Here is a 16673-nt window from a genome sequence, read left to right as displayed (position 1 = left end):
TTCGTTGCGAGATATTAAATTAAAGTTTCGATTATGTTTATCCGTTTTAATCCCTCGCGTTTATCTTGAAGACGGATTATATTCGTTTGTTTTGAATGCTCGCCGTTCAGACAGACAAAAAAAGCAAAGGCATAATAATAGTAATAATAACTTTACTTAATTAGAGTAGACAAGCTCGGTGGCAATAACAATGAAATAAATAACTGTGTAACTAAATAACAATAAACTTAAGAAAAATGTGTTTACCTTAACGAACAATGCGTCTGAGACGAATAATATGTCTTCATTTGTCACTAAAAAGTTCATACATCTGGCCATATCAATTTGATTTGTCGCGTTAATTTTGCGTGCGTACGGACGTAAATTTAGCTGGTTTTACCTACGTAAATAAGAAAAAGAAGCGATGTATGAACCGCGTGCGTAAATGTAAAAAGTTGAACAACGCTCAACTTTTTACGTTTGCGCACGCGGCTTATACATCGCTTCTTATTTCATTTACGCATGCACGTAAAGCCAGCTTAATTTACGTCTGTACGCAAGTACAATTTACGCGACAGTGGAAATCAAACACGTACGCAAGTGGGCAGTTAACAAGTTGAGACTTATCTCGTGCGCGTATTTAGCTTTTTCGTAGACGGTTAATTCTCGAAGTCAAGTGAAGTGAAGTTATTTTCACACTGTTAAGAACTGTCTAAGAAGAAGCAAGAAGGTATTACAAGCGCTAGAACTTGGCACATGAATATTCGAAATTTTTGTTAATTCGCAAGTAGATAGACGATCCCAAAAGAGGGTAAACATAAATATTTTTTTCAGCTACAGATTACTAAGTTCTTTTGTTTTTAGTGATGTTAGTAAGACACCACAGTGAAGATGCGCCAATCAGTAATCTCACTGGCAGCTTGTTACGTTAACTCCATGTCATTTCATATTATAAGGCCCCGAAAAAGTGTTGTCTGCCAATACTAAGAAAGATTGAATTTTAAAATGGGTAAGGAAAAGTCACAGTTTGAGTAAAAAGGAGCTTATACTACCGAGCAACTAATTCTATCGCAGGATTACCCTCAGCAGTATATCCTCGGCACATATTTATACACCTCAAGCCACTAACGTTACACCCTCCGACAGGCTCAGTTTTCGGCCGAAAGTAAGCTTGAAAGTGTGACCGCTCTCTAAACACTGCACCACTGCGCCTCCAATTCTAAAAAAAAAACCATCGAACAACTATTTTCTTTTCAAATGACTTTTCTCAAACAAGCCAGTGAACCATAAGTTGCTTGAATACCGACTGCTACGCCAAATTCAAATAATTCAACTTGAGTCTTGGCGGTTATTTTCAGCGGAGGAGGGGGAAAGGGTGCTTATTAAATTACTTAGGGTGCGTGTTTTAAAGATGTATTCATGGCCTTGACAATAAAAACTGCTTAAAAGGTTAAAGAGGAATGAAACACTAAGCTAACAGAGGAAATGTTTGCGTCTGAGTTTCTTAGACTGATTTGGGGGATTTCCTTTTTTTGGGATCTTTTTCTGAAGGGCGCTGGACGTGCCGAGAAGTTCTTGTAATCCACCATTGATGTTCAGAACACCCGAAATCGTAAAAGGGAAAAAGATGTCATAATTTTCACGAATAACACTTTCGAGTCAAAATCTGAACAGCGTCGGTAGTTTTGAGGGTAAAATCAATGATTGAAATAAAGAATACAAGTCGTACAAGAATACATATTTGCCGTGTGGATTCGATAGTCATACAGAAACCATTTCGGAGCAACTTTTTATATACCTAATCGTTTTTTAATAAGTTTCCGTGTGGACACGCCGTTTTGGTTCATATTTAATCAATTACTCGCTTTAGAGTTTACATTTTACGCACCATTGGTGGTCCACAAAAGAAGCTTTTCATGTTTTGAATTGCAAATTTCTCATTTTGTTGCTAGCAACGCCGCGCTCACCGGCCGCGTGGACACGAAGCACTCAAAAACTTAATCGATTACTGTACGCTAAATTTCACAGCAATCAACGAAAAGAAGAGATAAGAACTCAGCGAAAATGGAGAAATTGACTTTATTGACGACTAATATGGATATTTACCGACATCCACGCCATGTACCTGGGTAAGTAATAAACAGTAGCTAACAGATCCGGTCACTATTCGACTCAGCGACAACTGTCAACATTGAAAATATCACTGACACGTCGATCGAACCTCTAGGGTCAAATTAATTGAACAAGAATTCAAAGATCGATTTTCTTTATGTAACCTTGGTTCACATAAGGTTTCTGCTACGTATTGACATTTCGTTGTTTTATAGTGAATATTTTTGCAATAAAATCCTAGTCGGAATCTGCAAATTTAATGTTCAGCGATCGTGAAAAGGAATGCCAAGGATTTCATGAAACGGAAGAAGGAAAACTGTAATTCTTTACAATGAAATTAAATGGCGGTTGTATAAACGACAGATCGAGGGTTACTCATACAGTAATACCAGTATACATGTGGTCCCATTCCATGTGTTACTTTATATTTCACTACGGCTGTGAGATTCGTGTATCGAATATCTAGGACATGTATGTTTTGCTGATTATAGATGCACTGTCACTGCATGTAGCATGAATATTATAAATGGTTATCTATGCAGTTTAGAAAAGGTTTTATTCTATAGTTTACCATCAGTAACTCGTTCAGACCGACTTTTCCAGGGTGCTCTGTCACGCAAAATTCTTCCAGAAAAAAATGTTGTGGTCCGTCGAACATTAGACTCGAGAGACGCGTGCGCGCGCGCGCGCAGTTGCCGTCGGCGATCCTTACTTCACTAAAGCTCGCGCTAAGGTTCACGATACTTGTGATCTGAAAAAGTATATTGGAGATTGCAGCTTTGAAAGTTGAGATCAGACAGTCTCAGCTCCTGTTTATTTACTTTTGTTTTCCACATTCATAATAAATTCTGAATTGTGCGCGTCTGAGAAAGCGGCGTGTTCTTGATCGGCATCTGAAAGCTAAAATAAATCTTAACCAGTCTAAAATGGTAAACAACACCTTTTGCCGTAAAAGCTCAGTTATGAAAAGTTATGGAAAATGCGGAGAGACCGAAAGATCGGAAAGTGAGAATCAAGCTTTCACAGCTCTGCGCCGCGTGAATTCGCCTTCCTGGGCCGCAATGCGAGACTCCTCGCAACCCTGTTTTCTCGCCGGCCGCCCTTCCACGCATACCGTGGCACCAGGGGACGAGGCAGTGGATTCGCGCCTTTGGCATATCGCGTCTCCCTACATAAAGTATGGCGGATATAAGCTGCAGAGATAGTCCCAAGTATCGCATATGAGTGCTCTAGTAAATTGAACGGCCACCGAAATGGGTACTTAATTGGTAGTGGGTATTACCACTTACCCCATAATTATTAAAGAGAGGCACCAAGGTAGATCTCATCAGCAGGGGGTTCCCAAATAAGCAAATCAAGTTATAGCAAAGCGCAGCACTTGTGGGATTTGGCTAAAAATGTCCAAGAACCGCTCATGTGTCCTCTGGTAACTTGTAATTACTGAAATGGGCACTAAGGTAAGCTCCTGACTAAGGCCAAATTACTCCTTGATCTACCAAAAAACAAGAGTGAGTTCGAGTGTTTTCAGCCGTGGACAGCTGTTTCGGCTTTGTTAAGCCTCATTAGCACGGTATTAATAGGATATGAGCCACTCATTAAGAGTTTCTGGAAAGAAAGTAAATGAAAATACCTTTTTTTTTTTTCACATTCTCATCTTAGTTACCTTGGATATACGCCACGTATAAAATACACCTATGGAGAGACTTTTGGCAATACAACGGCTCGCTGGTTTCAAGACTACCACGCTGCAGAACTCAACACGAGTAAAGAACGGATGGGGAGGGGTGGGGACAAATTTTTGCCCTTTCCAACTTATTACACCAACAACCCGGATCACGTGCTGGGCGCACGCACCAGGTCACGTGATCGCTGGCTAGCCGCACCGAAGTACAAACTTTTAAATTTAGATGACAGAGACGGAGCTATTAAAAAATACGATAAGGTAGGTTTTCTGTTTTCAGTAGTTTTACATGTAAAATATGATGGGAATTACGGATTTTTTTTTCACGAGATGGTTCAGTGTATTAACTGGTTTGGTATATAAAAACTGATACTATCAGGTTAAATCTGTTAGATTTCTATCACGAATGCTGAAATCTTATAAGCTAAGCTTATCCTAGTGACTATTTATTCCGTGGAGTGAGAAATAACACTCGATTCGCGCAAACTGAGGCACCCGACAGTCCAGACAGGTTTCCACCGTTTTACGGAAAACGGCAAGATATTTGACAGTAAATAAATAGTTTTCGAATAAAAGAAAATTCCCAGGTTTAAGTATGGGAAATGCCTTTCAGAATGACTTAAAACCATGCAAAAGATGACACTTTCAAGGGGGAGCATGTCCGCGGACCCCCTATAACCTCGCGCTTTCGGATAGCAAAAAAATGTGACCTCATCGTCACATCATTCTATCCCATTAATTCCATTGCGCGTGCTACACATGACATTCCAATCCTAGCAGTATGCAGGATGTTTGTCCCATGAACCTAGTTTAATGGCCTTAGCTCCCACGAGTCTCTGTAGTTCAATGGTAGAGTATCCGAACTAGAAATCGGAAGGTCTTAGATTCAACTCAACTCTTGATAGGAGCACTCAAATTTTTTTTCCGAGTATGCCTGTGTCATTATTCTCAAATGAGGTAGTGTCGCAAATAAAAAAAAATCATTTCACGTGGAAAATTAATCATAATTTATCCCAAAACGTTTCCCTCTCGATTCCTATACGTGGTAGTAGATTCGGGTTGCGCCCTCATCAACTTTCACGTGCTCATAACCTAACTGTTCAGTGTAACTTTTTCAACAGGCTGCCCAACAACATCGAGAGCATTATCGAGACAGGACAGAGACAGTTCCACCTGTGAAAGTATTCATTCTTCCAAAAGTTTTCCATGACACAAATTGCCAGAGAATCCCAGCGTAAGTATATATAGCACTCTGCAAGTGTAACTTAACATGGAAAGCCGGACATTTATAGTTCTAGCCCCTTTACTGAAAAGAAAAAGTAATTTAGCCTTTCGATTTTTCCTTTGACGTTCATATTCAATCCTAACGTATTAAAGTTACATTACAGCTACTGCGGTTAACAAAACTGCGAACAGCATATGGACGACTTTTTGTGTTGTGATCAATTCATCCACATTACGGAAGAAGATGACGACTGTACTTTTTATCACAATACCTTGCGAACCTAACCCAGCCAGCAGGCTACATTTTATGTAAAATTCGTCCCTGTACTAACAACATTGTGTATGCCAGGTTAAGTTTTTAGAACCTTCAATTCTGTGCGTTTTTCTGGTTTTTGTACGCTAAGAGTTAAGGTTTTTCGGTACGGTGGCTTACGATCGTGTTCTTGCTGCTTCATGAGGCAAGTGTTCGCCGAGTTGGCTGTAATCGTCTCATATCCAACAAGCTTGAGTGGAATAATTGTTTTACTCGAAATAATCAATCATCTTACTAATTTTGCTTTGTAAAAACAACCAGAAGACAATTTAATGGTCCTCGGGCATTTTTTTTTTGCATTAGTCTTGCACATCGTTACAAGATAAATATATATTAAAATATAAAAGATAAATAAATAACAAAAGAGAGAGAAACATATGGCGAGGATGCCCATAGAAAAAAACCATTAGGGCTTATACGAGCTACAGGCTCCTAAAAAAAAATACAACTTTGAAATCAGGATTTTAGGGGTAGCTTATTTAATTTACACAATCAAACACACACAGGCAGTAAAACATAAAACAGCACATTCAAAACAGGAGTAGTCCATTTAGGAGAAACGATCTTAATTTAGATTTAAACAGAGAAACACTCTCAGCATTCTGAATTTCTGAATTAAAGGAATTAAACAATTTAGGTCCTTGAAAACTTATTGCAAACTGTCTGATATTAGTTCTACAGGGAAATAAGTAAAAGGAATTGCAATGTCTAGTATTGTAACAATGAATATGACTTGAGAGCAAAAACGTTTCTTTGAATGCATCAGGAAGGAAGCCTTTTTTGAAATGGCATGGCATGGCATAATAGCTCATATACCATGACGGTAACCCAATCAATTCCTGGAATTGCATTGTGCGATGATCTAGTTTTTAATAAAACCAAATATTCGTAAGAGGCCAAAACGTGACTTCCTTAGCATCTTTGTAATAGTTTGTTTTTAAGTCCGTATTTCTTTTTGTTTCCTTTTAATCAGAGAGGGAAAGACATCAAACCAACAGAAAGCCATAGCCTATGCCAACAAAGTCTACAGAACAATGAAGATCGAACCGCTAGCCAAGTCATCCGTGGAAACACGCCGAATACGAGACGTGTTTTTTGAGAGAAGATAACTGTTGCAATTTTTTTGCCTTTACTTTTTGAATGGTTAATTGTACAGAGTTGGAGTGTTATTTTTTTATTTATTTATTTGAGTGAAAGATAAAGAATCGAAACAAATTGGAATAAAATAAACAATTTTCTTTAAGAACAAAACAGTGTTTTGCTGATTAGGTGTATAGTGTGCCTCTAACAGTCGAGTTCCCGTGCCATTAACGGTTATACATTGCAAATTTAAAAGATCTGTTTCAGCCCCAAATATTGGGACGGATTATGTGATAGAGTGATTTAGAGCAGCATCTGCCTGAATGACTGATGCTTACCTTCAATTACACTCTCAAATAGTTTCAGACATATGAAATAAAAGACACTTTCTGCCAGTTTTTGCCGCGAACTGCAATTAAGGACAAAATGTCTTGGGACAAAATAAATGTTACAAAGTTATTAACCGCTAATTTAGTGTGATTGACCAATGAAGCCATGTTTTTCGTTTTAAGCCCGTCTTAATAACCCCACAAGTGACTTTTATTACACGGGCTCAACATTGGAATAAGGGGGGGGGGGGGGGGGGGGAACATCGTTTGCGCGTACAGTGATTCTGTCCCGTCCGTAGGGAATAAAAAACGAATTTGTCCCAACCCTTTTGTCCTTGGTCCGAAGGGAAAAGACATCTTCCTTTGTAGCACCAAGAACTTAGTCGCCACCCATCGGCTTTGAAGAAAACGCTAAGGTACCAATAGGCCATTTCCGAGTTGCTAGGAGCCTCATTGTAAAAGCGAGGCTAGGTGCAAAGTTTTTGTTATGAAATCTAGTTTTCATTCATATGAAAACAAAACTAATTTCCATATGAAAAGCGTTGCACTTAGCCTCGCTTTCACAATGCGCAACAGCAACTCGGAAATGGCCCATCGGGGACATTGTAAAAACCTGCATGAAGACTTCCGTTTTTTTTACGACATGAAGACGGTAGAAACGACGAGATAAGACACAACACTACTTCACTGTGAGTTTAATTTAATTTTGAGACAAATACAGTGGAATGCCGATTCTTCGAACGACCAATTCAAGGGAAATGGATTTGGATCGAAAAATTGGGAGTGGCATCGAATCATACCTGATTTATCGTGGTATTGTTTTTTAAGAACCAAGAAGGCAGACAACAATGGTATGACACTCTTGTTAATGTATGTGCCATCTTTATTTACAAGCAAAACGTAAATTTAAAGATTTAAACCAATTTAGCAAAACAAATTGACGTGTACTGTTAATTTTGCGCGGGCTCTTGACTGCATTTCCTTCCATTACATTGCATTTCTTTCCAAAGTTCGAGAAATGGAATGTAATTTTTTGCAAGGAAGCCAAGAATTAGTTCGAAAGATCGGGAGTTTTGCAAATTCGAGGGTTCGAAAAATTGGGGGTAAAATTACAGTGTCCGACCGCAGCGAATCCGAGGAAAATGACCTTTGGTTCGATGAATCGAGGGTTCAAAAATTCGGATTCCACAAAAACAATACATACAAACCCTCATATTTTTTTTAATGCAACTGATATGCAAATTTTAGCACATATTATGCTTGCGCGACCTGTGGTACAAGGATTCTGTACAACACAACAATGTATAAAACAATCCATAAAGTAACTCCTTTACTGCGAATGTTTGGCAGATTAAAAAATAATAATAAAAAATAGGATGTGACAACCTTTTTCGACAGCCAGAGCGGACGCACATAAGGTCGAAAGGCTCAAACGCTACCCAGAATTCTCTGGAATTCATTGCGCCAAAAAAACGAAGAAAAATATTTTCGTCCGCACTAAAACGGTCGAAAACGATGAGAAAACTACTGGCGCCAGTTGTTCAAAGGGTAGATAACTTTATCCACTGGATAAGTCGCTATCCAGTGGAGCAAATGTACTCCAACTAACGCTTTTGCCAAGTTTTCCACACAATCCGATACTTAAATTTGACATATGCTTCTACTCTATCCACAAATTATAGGGCTATCGGGAAAATCTTGCACACATTTCATCTGCCGGATAGCGACCTATCCAGTGGATAAAGTTATCCGCCCTTTGAACAACTGGGGCCTGGACCCTACGGTTTCGCATGTTTAGATGCTCGTATTTGGACTGGAACCGATGTCATGTGACACTATTTACGTCATCGTTTTCTCACCTCAACTTCGTTTCAGGGTCCTCTTTCTTCCTCCCTGGAAACGAGTTTGAGGTGAAAACGAAAACTTATCGCCCTTATCTTTCTTAAAATTAGTAGTGAGGGGCGCACCACGGTTTCCTCTTTTTCGCGGGGGAATCTCATTAATACGCGGGGGCATAAATTAACGACGATGACGTCACCGCCTATTGTCTTGATCACTCATTATAGGATGGCGTCATATTTTAGTTTAGTCTTACCAACAGGTTATGAACTGGTTTGACAGGTTGATCAATGATGTCATGCTCTATTTTTAACTTATGGCAGTCATGGTCGGTATTACCGGTTTGTCGGTATTACCGGTTTGACAGGTTTTTGAAGTTATTTTTGGATACATGACATCATATAGTATATTACATACATACTTTATTGTATAGCTCCCCTTGGGGGGTTTTTCTGTCATACATGAAAATAAAAATAATAATAACAATAATGAAAACTATTTACATTTGGATGATAATATGGAGAGAAAGAAAAAAATACGATAATAAAAAAAACGATGAATTAAAAAATTCTTCAGTAAAAAGTCTTTTTTTAAAAAAAAAAACGCTACGTTTTCCCGTGTTTCTGATATGTTTCAATAAATGATTATAGATTTTTTTTGCTCCACCGAAGGTGAAAGGTGCCCTTTGGCCTTTCGGAAGCCTACACTTGCGCAGTATGAAGTCATTATTTTGCCTGGCGTTCCTTTGGTGAATTTTTGAAGGGTGTTGAAGTCATTCTCGAAGATAATCAGGAGTTAGGTTGTTCATTCATTTGTATACAGTAGTCTATTTTCATTGTCCGTAAGCGTATGAAAAAGCGATTACTGCCAAGCACATTACTCACGAATTGTGAGTTTCAGTAATAATCATACATTTTCAGTGATTCTATTTTGGATGAATTTGATCGAGATTGTGATTTTGTAGGTTATAAAAGGTGAAATCATACATCAGACATCGGACGCGTGTTTCGATTCACGCACCGTTACTTAAGCTATTATGTTAATTAAGTTGAGCTTTGTCGGAGATTAAACAGTAAAAACAGTCTTTTGTTGTCTTTTGTTTACCAGATTGCTCCGAATAAGAATATTATTACGGTTGATCGATTCCTGGCTGCTTAAATTAATTTGCATGTTATGTTTGGCGCGCACTGGAAAAATAAAACACTCTCAGAATTTACTGAAAATTCTTTATTTAAATCGTTCAACAATTCAAGTACAAAGCAAAGTTCTTATGACGGCGTTAATCATCTTTATCCTCGTCATCGCTAGGGGGATAGAATGTCATTTTTGATGTCCTTTCATCCATGTGTGTGATTGCGCCACAATTTAATTAAAATTCATCCTCTTGAGAAGCCTTATATGGATGATTTCTGTGAGTTCGCCGGGATCTTCTTGAGGGACGATCATCGTCATCCAGGTAGTTTTTTAACCGAATTCGAGGTGGTTTTTTTCTTTTCTGTGTAGGTGAGGGTACTGTGGGAGGGGGTGTTAAGATGGACGAGGGAAGTGACGCTTCCGCGGGCGTCGCTTGTGTTGCGATTGGTTCTTGGGCAGCGGTCGCCTGTATAACCATGGGCGTTTGGACAGCGGCCGCCTGTACAGTCACTGGTTCTTGATCTGGCATTAGATTACTAGAAATTTGTCTCTGTTCTTCAGAGTAGGGTAGATTTGATTCTTTGAGTCTGGAATTCAACTGTTGTTTAAACGTCAAATACTTGTTTTGCAGCTGCATGTAATGCTTTGCTCTTTCGTCATCTCCAAGGTCTGATCGTGAGAGAAGACCATCCATTGAATCTTGTAATTTCTTCATTACTGGAACTACTGGGGGAGTCATTACGTTCTGTTGTTTGAGGTACTGTAGTAGCTCCTGCGAGATATTGTCCGGTACCGCTACGTTATCAAATCGTTCTTCGCTAGGTAGAACGTTCGTTCGCAATCTACAGTTGTCTTGAGTGGTGGTTTTAAGGTCAACTAGGAGATAACCAAAGTGCCTCTGTACGGCCTGCTCATAGTGATTAATAAAGAAATCGGTGTGCCTGGGATACATTTGCTTAGCCAGGGTCAGCACTTGAAGTTTATCCCGGGGGTTCTTGAAAAGGACTAAGTAGTGACTGTTTAAGCTGATACTTCGACTACCTTTTCCTTGATGAAATAAGTTCTGCACGATGTAAATTATGCTTAGGTTGCGATGATGGGATCCTCTTGTAAACAGGTTGACGATTCGCTTGTCTTCACCGGCATCAGCCATCTGATCATCGATCACCATTAAGTTGCGTTGGCGGATGTCAAAATAGGAGTCATGCTCTAGATTGGAAGGAATACCTCTGATAAATTCTATGTTTGGCATTGTTGCCATCAATTCTAGATAAGCGGGCTGCCATTGCGAATAACACCAAACAATCCTCTCTGGTGGTAGGTTGATTGCTCTTTGAGCCTGTTGCAACAAAGATTTTACCCAGACGGTCTTTCCTGATCCGGTCATCCCAGCAACCATACAAGTAAATGGATGTACAAATTGAAACCGCTGACACTTTTCTACAGAAAACGGCATAGCTCTGAAGGGAGTGAAACTCGGCGGTTCACTGTGTTTCCGGCTCATGTGTCTTTGCATGTTATCTTTCCTGGAAAAATTATTTTTACAAACAGGACAGGACCAACTCATGTCAACTCAGTGAAGACTTAACGTGCACTGAAAAAACGTCGAATGTGTCACATTTAAATAGAATTAGCCCCAATTGTCTCCCTATCCTCTCCTCCAACTCCCCCTCTTCCTCCTCCTCCTCCTCCTCCTCCTCCTCCTCCTCCTTCTCCTCCTCATTTCTATTGCTTTCCCTCTTTCTCCTCCACCTCCTCCTCCTCCTCCTCCTCCTCCTCCTCCCCCTCAATTCTTTTGCTTTCCGTCCTACTCCTTATTTCTAGTGTTTTCCTTCTCCTCAAGTCAATTACTTCCCCCACACTCACACAATAAAAGGGGGAACTTACTTTCTTAAACTCATTCCATGATCATGTCTCGCGTTGTAAAGAACAACCGAGGTTTCCTTCAGCTCCTTTCTGATTGCCCTTCCAAGCAGCGTCAGTTTCTCTTGAGAACAGCTACTCCACAACAGTTGCATGCGTTATTGCAAGTTATTTATAATGTACTTACAGAAAACATACCAGTGTCTGAAGAAGTTAGGGCCATATTGCGTTCGCATAAGGGTGCTCTTCTAAATCTTGCTCAGCGAAATGTTCCTTACAAGACAAAGAAACGCATCCTTGTGCAAGAGGGCACTGGGTTTATACAAGAATTACTGACCCCTGCAATTAGTAGCTTGGGGCATCTTATGTTATAAAAGAGACTGTGGATTTTGAATGTTGGTCATTTGTCTCTCTTTTAACGAGTGCTGGTCGATATGAAAAGAAAGATGGATTGGGATAAAGAGGAGGAAAGTGAAATGGAGGATTACTCAACCTCTGATGAGGAAAGTGACGAAGAAGAACCCCGGATAAAAGATGTCTTGAACAACCTTTCCAACGCCGTTTCCAGAAAGCACGCTTCTGAACTATTGCATAGTATGGCTACTTCTAAAAATATCTTGTTCTGGACACCTAGTGGACTGTTACTCCGAAACCAGCGCGCAATACCAGTAACAAACATCTCAGAGCTGGTCGAGTATGTGTTACTCCCTCATAACGAAGATGTCGCCAAACCCCGTGCGCTCAATACTTTCCTAGATGGACTAGCAGAGCTCGGAGTGAATAAGCGACTGATCAAAAATAAAAAACTTCTAAGCGATTTGTTAGAAAAAGAAAGAGGATACCAGGATAAAGAGGACGAATCAGGTAATGAGGCTAATGATGAAAACTTGTCGGACAGCAGTGAAGAAGAGGAAAGCAGTTCTGAAAATAGCCAACCTGAAGAGTCTCATAACAGCGGCCTGGAAAGTGATTGGGAAGAAGAAGAGGCCGAGAATAGTAGCGACTCAGTTGAAAATTCAACGATAGCTCAGGCAAAAGTTCATGATCCGTGCCGACACTGCAACAGTTCACATGGATATGATACCGTAGTCATGAAATGTCCTAAGTGCTTTTGGGAAGATAACTGTAAAGTTTGCCCTATATGTGATCACAAGATTCCTCTTGAACGAAAGCACGCCAAGGAATCTCTCCGTCGATGTTATGATTGTGGAGCGATCACACACAAGGATGAAAGGACATCAAAAATGACATTCTATCCCCCTAGCGATGACGAGGATAAAGATGATTAACGCCGTCATAAGAACTTTGCTTTGTACTTGAATTGTTGAACGATTTAAATAAAGAATTTTCAGTAAATTCTGAGAGTGTTTTATTTTTCCAGTGCGCGCCAAACATAACATGCAAATTAATTTAAGCAGCCAGGAATCGATCAACCGTAATAATATTCTTATTCGGAGCAATCTGGTAAACAAAAGACAACAAAAGACTGTTTTTACTGTTTAATCCCCGACAAAGCTCAACTTAATTAACATAATAGCTTAAGTAACGGTGCGTGAATCGAAACACGCGTCCGATGTCTGATGTATGATTTCACCTTTTATAACCTACAAAATCACAATCTCGATCAAATTCATCCAAAATAGAATCACTGAAAATGTATGATTATTACTGAAACTCACAATTCGTGAGTAATGTGCTTGGCAGTAATCGCTTTTTCATACGCTTACGGACAATGAAAATAGACTACTGTATACAAATGAATGAACAACCTAACTCCTGATTATCTTCGAGAATGACTTCAACACCCTTCAAAAATTCACCAAAGGAACGCCAGGCAAAATAATGACTTCATACTGCGCAAGTGTAGGCTTCCGAAAGGCCAAAGGGCACCTTTCACCTTCGGTGGAGCAAAAAAAATCTATAATCATTTATTGAAACATATCAGAAACACGGGAAAACGTAGCGTTTTTTTTTTTTTTTTAAAAAAAAGACTTTTTAAGAATTTTTTAATTCATCGTTTTTTTTATTATCGTATTTTTTTCTTTCTCTCTATATTATCATCCAAATGTAAATAGTTTTCATTATTGTTATTATTATTTTTATTTTCATGTATGACAGAAAAACCCCCCAAGGGGAGCTATACAATAAAGTATGTATGTAATATACTATATGATGTCATGTATCCAAAAATAACTTCAAAAACCTGTCAAACCGGTAATACCGACAAACCGGTAATACCGACCATGACTGCCATAAGTTAAAAATAGAGCATGACATCATTGATCAACCTGTCAAACCAGTTCATAACCTGTTGGTAAGACTAAACTAAAATATGACGCCATCCTATAATGAGTGATCAAGACAATAGGCGGTGACGTCATCGTCGTTAATTTATGCCCCCGCGTATTAATGAGATTCCCCCGCGAAAAAGAGGAAACCGTGGTGCGCCCCTCACTACTAAAATTGCCTCAAAATACGGGTATACGGCTGTCTTAAACAGCTAAATATTAACCCAAATATTCCGGTAAAACCGGTTTAGCTCCAGTTAACAAGGAGTATTAAAATGTCTTGCTCAATTAGTATAAAATTGTCGCTTTCTATAGGGTGTTTTCATTCAGTGACCACTGGCCCTATTGGTTTACTGAAACGAAAGAAAGATTTGCATGAAAACAGAGTTCAATTCTTAGAGGCTTAGTTTGGGACACCAACATGGCCGCCATTTCTTTGTTTTGGGACACCAACATGGCCGTTGTGACGTCATGTGAAAACACTCAATTGCATTCTATTAAGTATGCTTTCCGATCATGAATACCCTTTTCTTTCATATATTTCAATATGTAATCAAATCATGATAAAAATTTCCACTTTTTATGGCAAAAATATATGGAATTCAATCATCATGCACAAAATCTAGACTATTATTGCATTCATTAATAATACGGTTTTCGTTCATGAATACTCTTTTTTTCATATATTTCAATATCTAATCAAATCATGATAATGATTTATACTTCATACCATATATATTAAAAAGGACGTAAAAGTATCTCATTTAATCATCATAAAATCTAGACTATTATTGCATTCTATTACTCATACGGTTTTCGTTCATGAAATACAATACTCTTTTTTCATATATTTCAATATCTAATCAAATCATGATAATGATTTATACTTCATACCATATATATTAAAAAGGACATAAAAGTATCTCATTTAATCATCATAAAATCTAGACTATAATTGCATTCTATTACTCGTACGGTTTTCGTTCATGAATACTCTTTTTTTCATATATTTCAATATCTAATCAAATCATGATAATGATTTATACTTCATACCATATAATATTAAAAAGGACATAAAAGTATCTCATTCAATCATCATAAAATCTAGACTATTATTGCATTCTATTATTATTCGTTCATGAATACTCTTTTTTTCATATATTTCAATATCTAATCAAATCATGATAATAATTTATACTTCATACCATATAATATTAAAAAGGACATAAAAGTATCTCATTTAATCATCATAAAATCTAGACTATTATTGCAGTCTATTAATCATACGGTTTTCGTTTATGAATACTCTTTACTTCATATATTTCAATATCTAATTCAATCACGATAAAAAAAAAAATGATAATAATACTTTTGTATTGCATTCTATTAATCATAAATTATTTGTCCCTGCATTGTCCCCCGTTAATTTTTTCATATATGTCAATACCTTATTCATTCGTATAAAATCTACATTTTCTGTTGCATTCTGCCCGTCGATGGATCGTCTTTTCTTTCAAATACTTCGTGACAGATTAGAATAAATCTCAATAAATTATCTTGCGAATGAGACAAAACACTCGATAATGATCGAGACACAAAATAAGCAATGAATAGATGAGCGTTTCAACTTCAAAACTGACGTGTATTCTGCATTGTAAGCGTTGAATTCTGATCTCAGAAAACAACTTACAGCGGTTACCAATAACACGCGACCTACGGCATTCAAAAGAGTCAGATAAAGTTGCGTTTTGGTGGACGTCAATCAAAGAAAAGCCGTTGAAATTATTTTGAATTCTGACAAGATTCCAAGGTAATCCTGCAAGAAACTAAGAATTTTACATCGCTGAGAGAAGGTAAACTTTATTTAAATTGATTCTCCATCCAGATCAAGCGCAAATAAAAGGTTTTAAAAATTTCGATTTTCACTGCACGTGATAATTTGCTCACTTGCACGCATCGCTAATTTAACTGTCAGGTGTGGTGATTTCAAATCTTTCATAAAAAATACGGCTTCGTCTAAACAGTGCGCATTTTTTAGATAGTTTACCATCCGTCAGCGGATAAAACTGTCAATTTATTCGTTCTGTTGCCTTGAAATGTTCTCAGAATTCAAATTAATTTCAACGGCTTTTCTTTGCTTGACGTCCACCAAAACGCAACTTTATCGGAGTCTTTTTGAAGGCGATAGGTCGCGTGTCATTGGTAACCGCTGTAAAAGATTCAGATGGTTTCAGAATAACGAAAATCGTCAGAAAACTGAAATTCATTTAAGGATTCTAGCAAGGGTTTTTCATTGTTGTAGTGTTTGTGAAATGATGAAAAGGTTATCAAAAATTGTATCTGATCATGTGAACAAACTATCATTAATTTTGTAACCATGGCAACAGATCAGCCCTGCAAAAAAGGACCTCTAAATTTCAGTTTTTGCAAATTATCCCAAAAATAACGCCAAAGACCCACCGTTTTTATTGCTTAGTTGGAAAGCACCCTACATTCTTGAACATTATTACTGAAATTGTGCTTGAAAATAGGCTTCCTTTTTTTAATCGAAATAAATTGCAAATAGGTTTTTAATAGTTCTTTTTTATATATACTTTTAACGTGTAAATAGCAATTTGTGTGGAATATTTTAATAAAGATATATTTCATTATTAAAATAATAATAATATTTTTATTATTATTATTTTTATTATTATTATTAAAAAAATTATTACTGAAATTGTGCTTGAAAATAGGATTCCTTTTTTCAATCGAAATAAATTGTAAATAGGTTTTTAATAGCTCTTTTTTATATATACTTTTCACGTGTAAATAGCAATTTGTATGGAATA

At 37.8% G+C, this 16673-nt stretch overlaps 2 protein-coding genes across 3 annotated transcripts in view; both read left to right on the top strand.

Moving 5' to 3' along the window:
• The window catches only part of LOC146455822 (uncharacterized), a 9772-nt gene extending 8954 nt beyond the window's left edge, over positions 1-818 (top strand). For both annotated transcript variants that reach the window (XM_085093799.1, XM_085093798.1), the window contains exon 2: positions 1-818. This exon is cut by the window's left edge and continues 2312 nt beyond it. The gene's annotated coding sequence lies outside the window, so the exon portion shown is untranslated.
• A 1133-nt stretch (positions 819-1951) lies between these two features.
• On the top strand, positions 1952-6560 carry LOC146455821 (ciliary microtubule inner protein 2C-like). The gene is made up of 4 exons (XM_085093815.1): positions 1952-2108; positions 3751-4033; positions 4894-5006; positions 6283-6560. The coding sequence occupies exons 1-4, from the start codon at positions 2044-2046 to the stop codon at positions 6416-6418; spliced, it is 597 nt and encodes a 198-aa protein (XP_084949941.1). The 5' UTR covers positions 1952-2043; the 3' UTR covers positions 6419-6560.
• Positions 6561-16673: the final 10113 nt, after the last annotated feature.

Source organism: Pavona decussata, unplaced genomic scaffold (assembly GCF_977016875.1).
Source record: "Pavona decussata unplaced genomic scaffold, jaPavDecu1.1 SCAFFOLD_269, whole genome shotgun sequence".
In the NCBI taxonomy this organism is placed as follows: Eukaryota; Metazoa; Cnidaria; class Anthozoa; order Scleractinia; family Agariciidae; genus Pavona; species Pavona decussata.
The sequence above is the reverse complement of the archived record's forward strand: the minus strand, read 5'-3'. Positions and strand labels throughout refer to the sequence as shown.

Excerpts from the sequence above, each read along its gene's own strand:
- LOC146455821 (XM_085093815.1), top strand. The coding sequence starts at position 2,044 with ATGGAGAAATTGACTTTATTGACGACTAATATGGATATTTACCGACAT. Across the intron at positions 2,109-3,750 it reads CATCCACGCCATGTACCTGG|TTACCTTGGATATACGCCAC; the intron begins GTAAGTAATAAA and ends TTCTCATCTTAG. Across the intron at positions 5,007-6,282 it reads AATTGCCAGAGAATCCCAGC|AGAGGGAAAGACATCAAACC; the intron begins GTAAGTATATAT and ends CCTTTTAATCAG.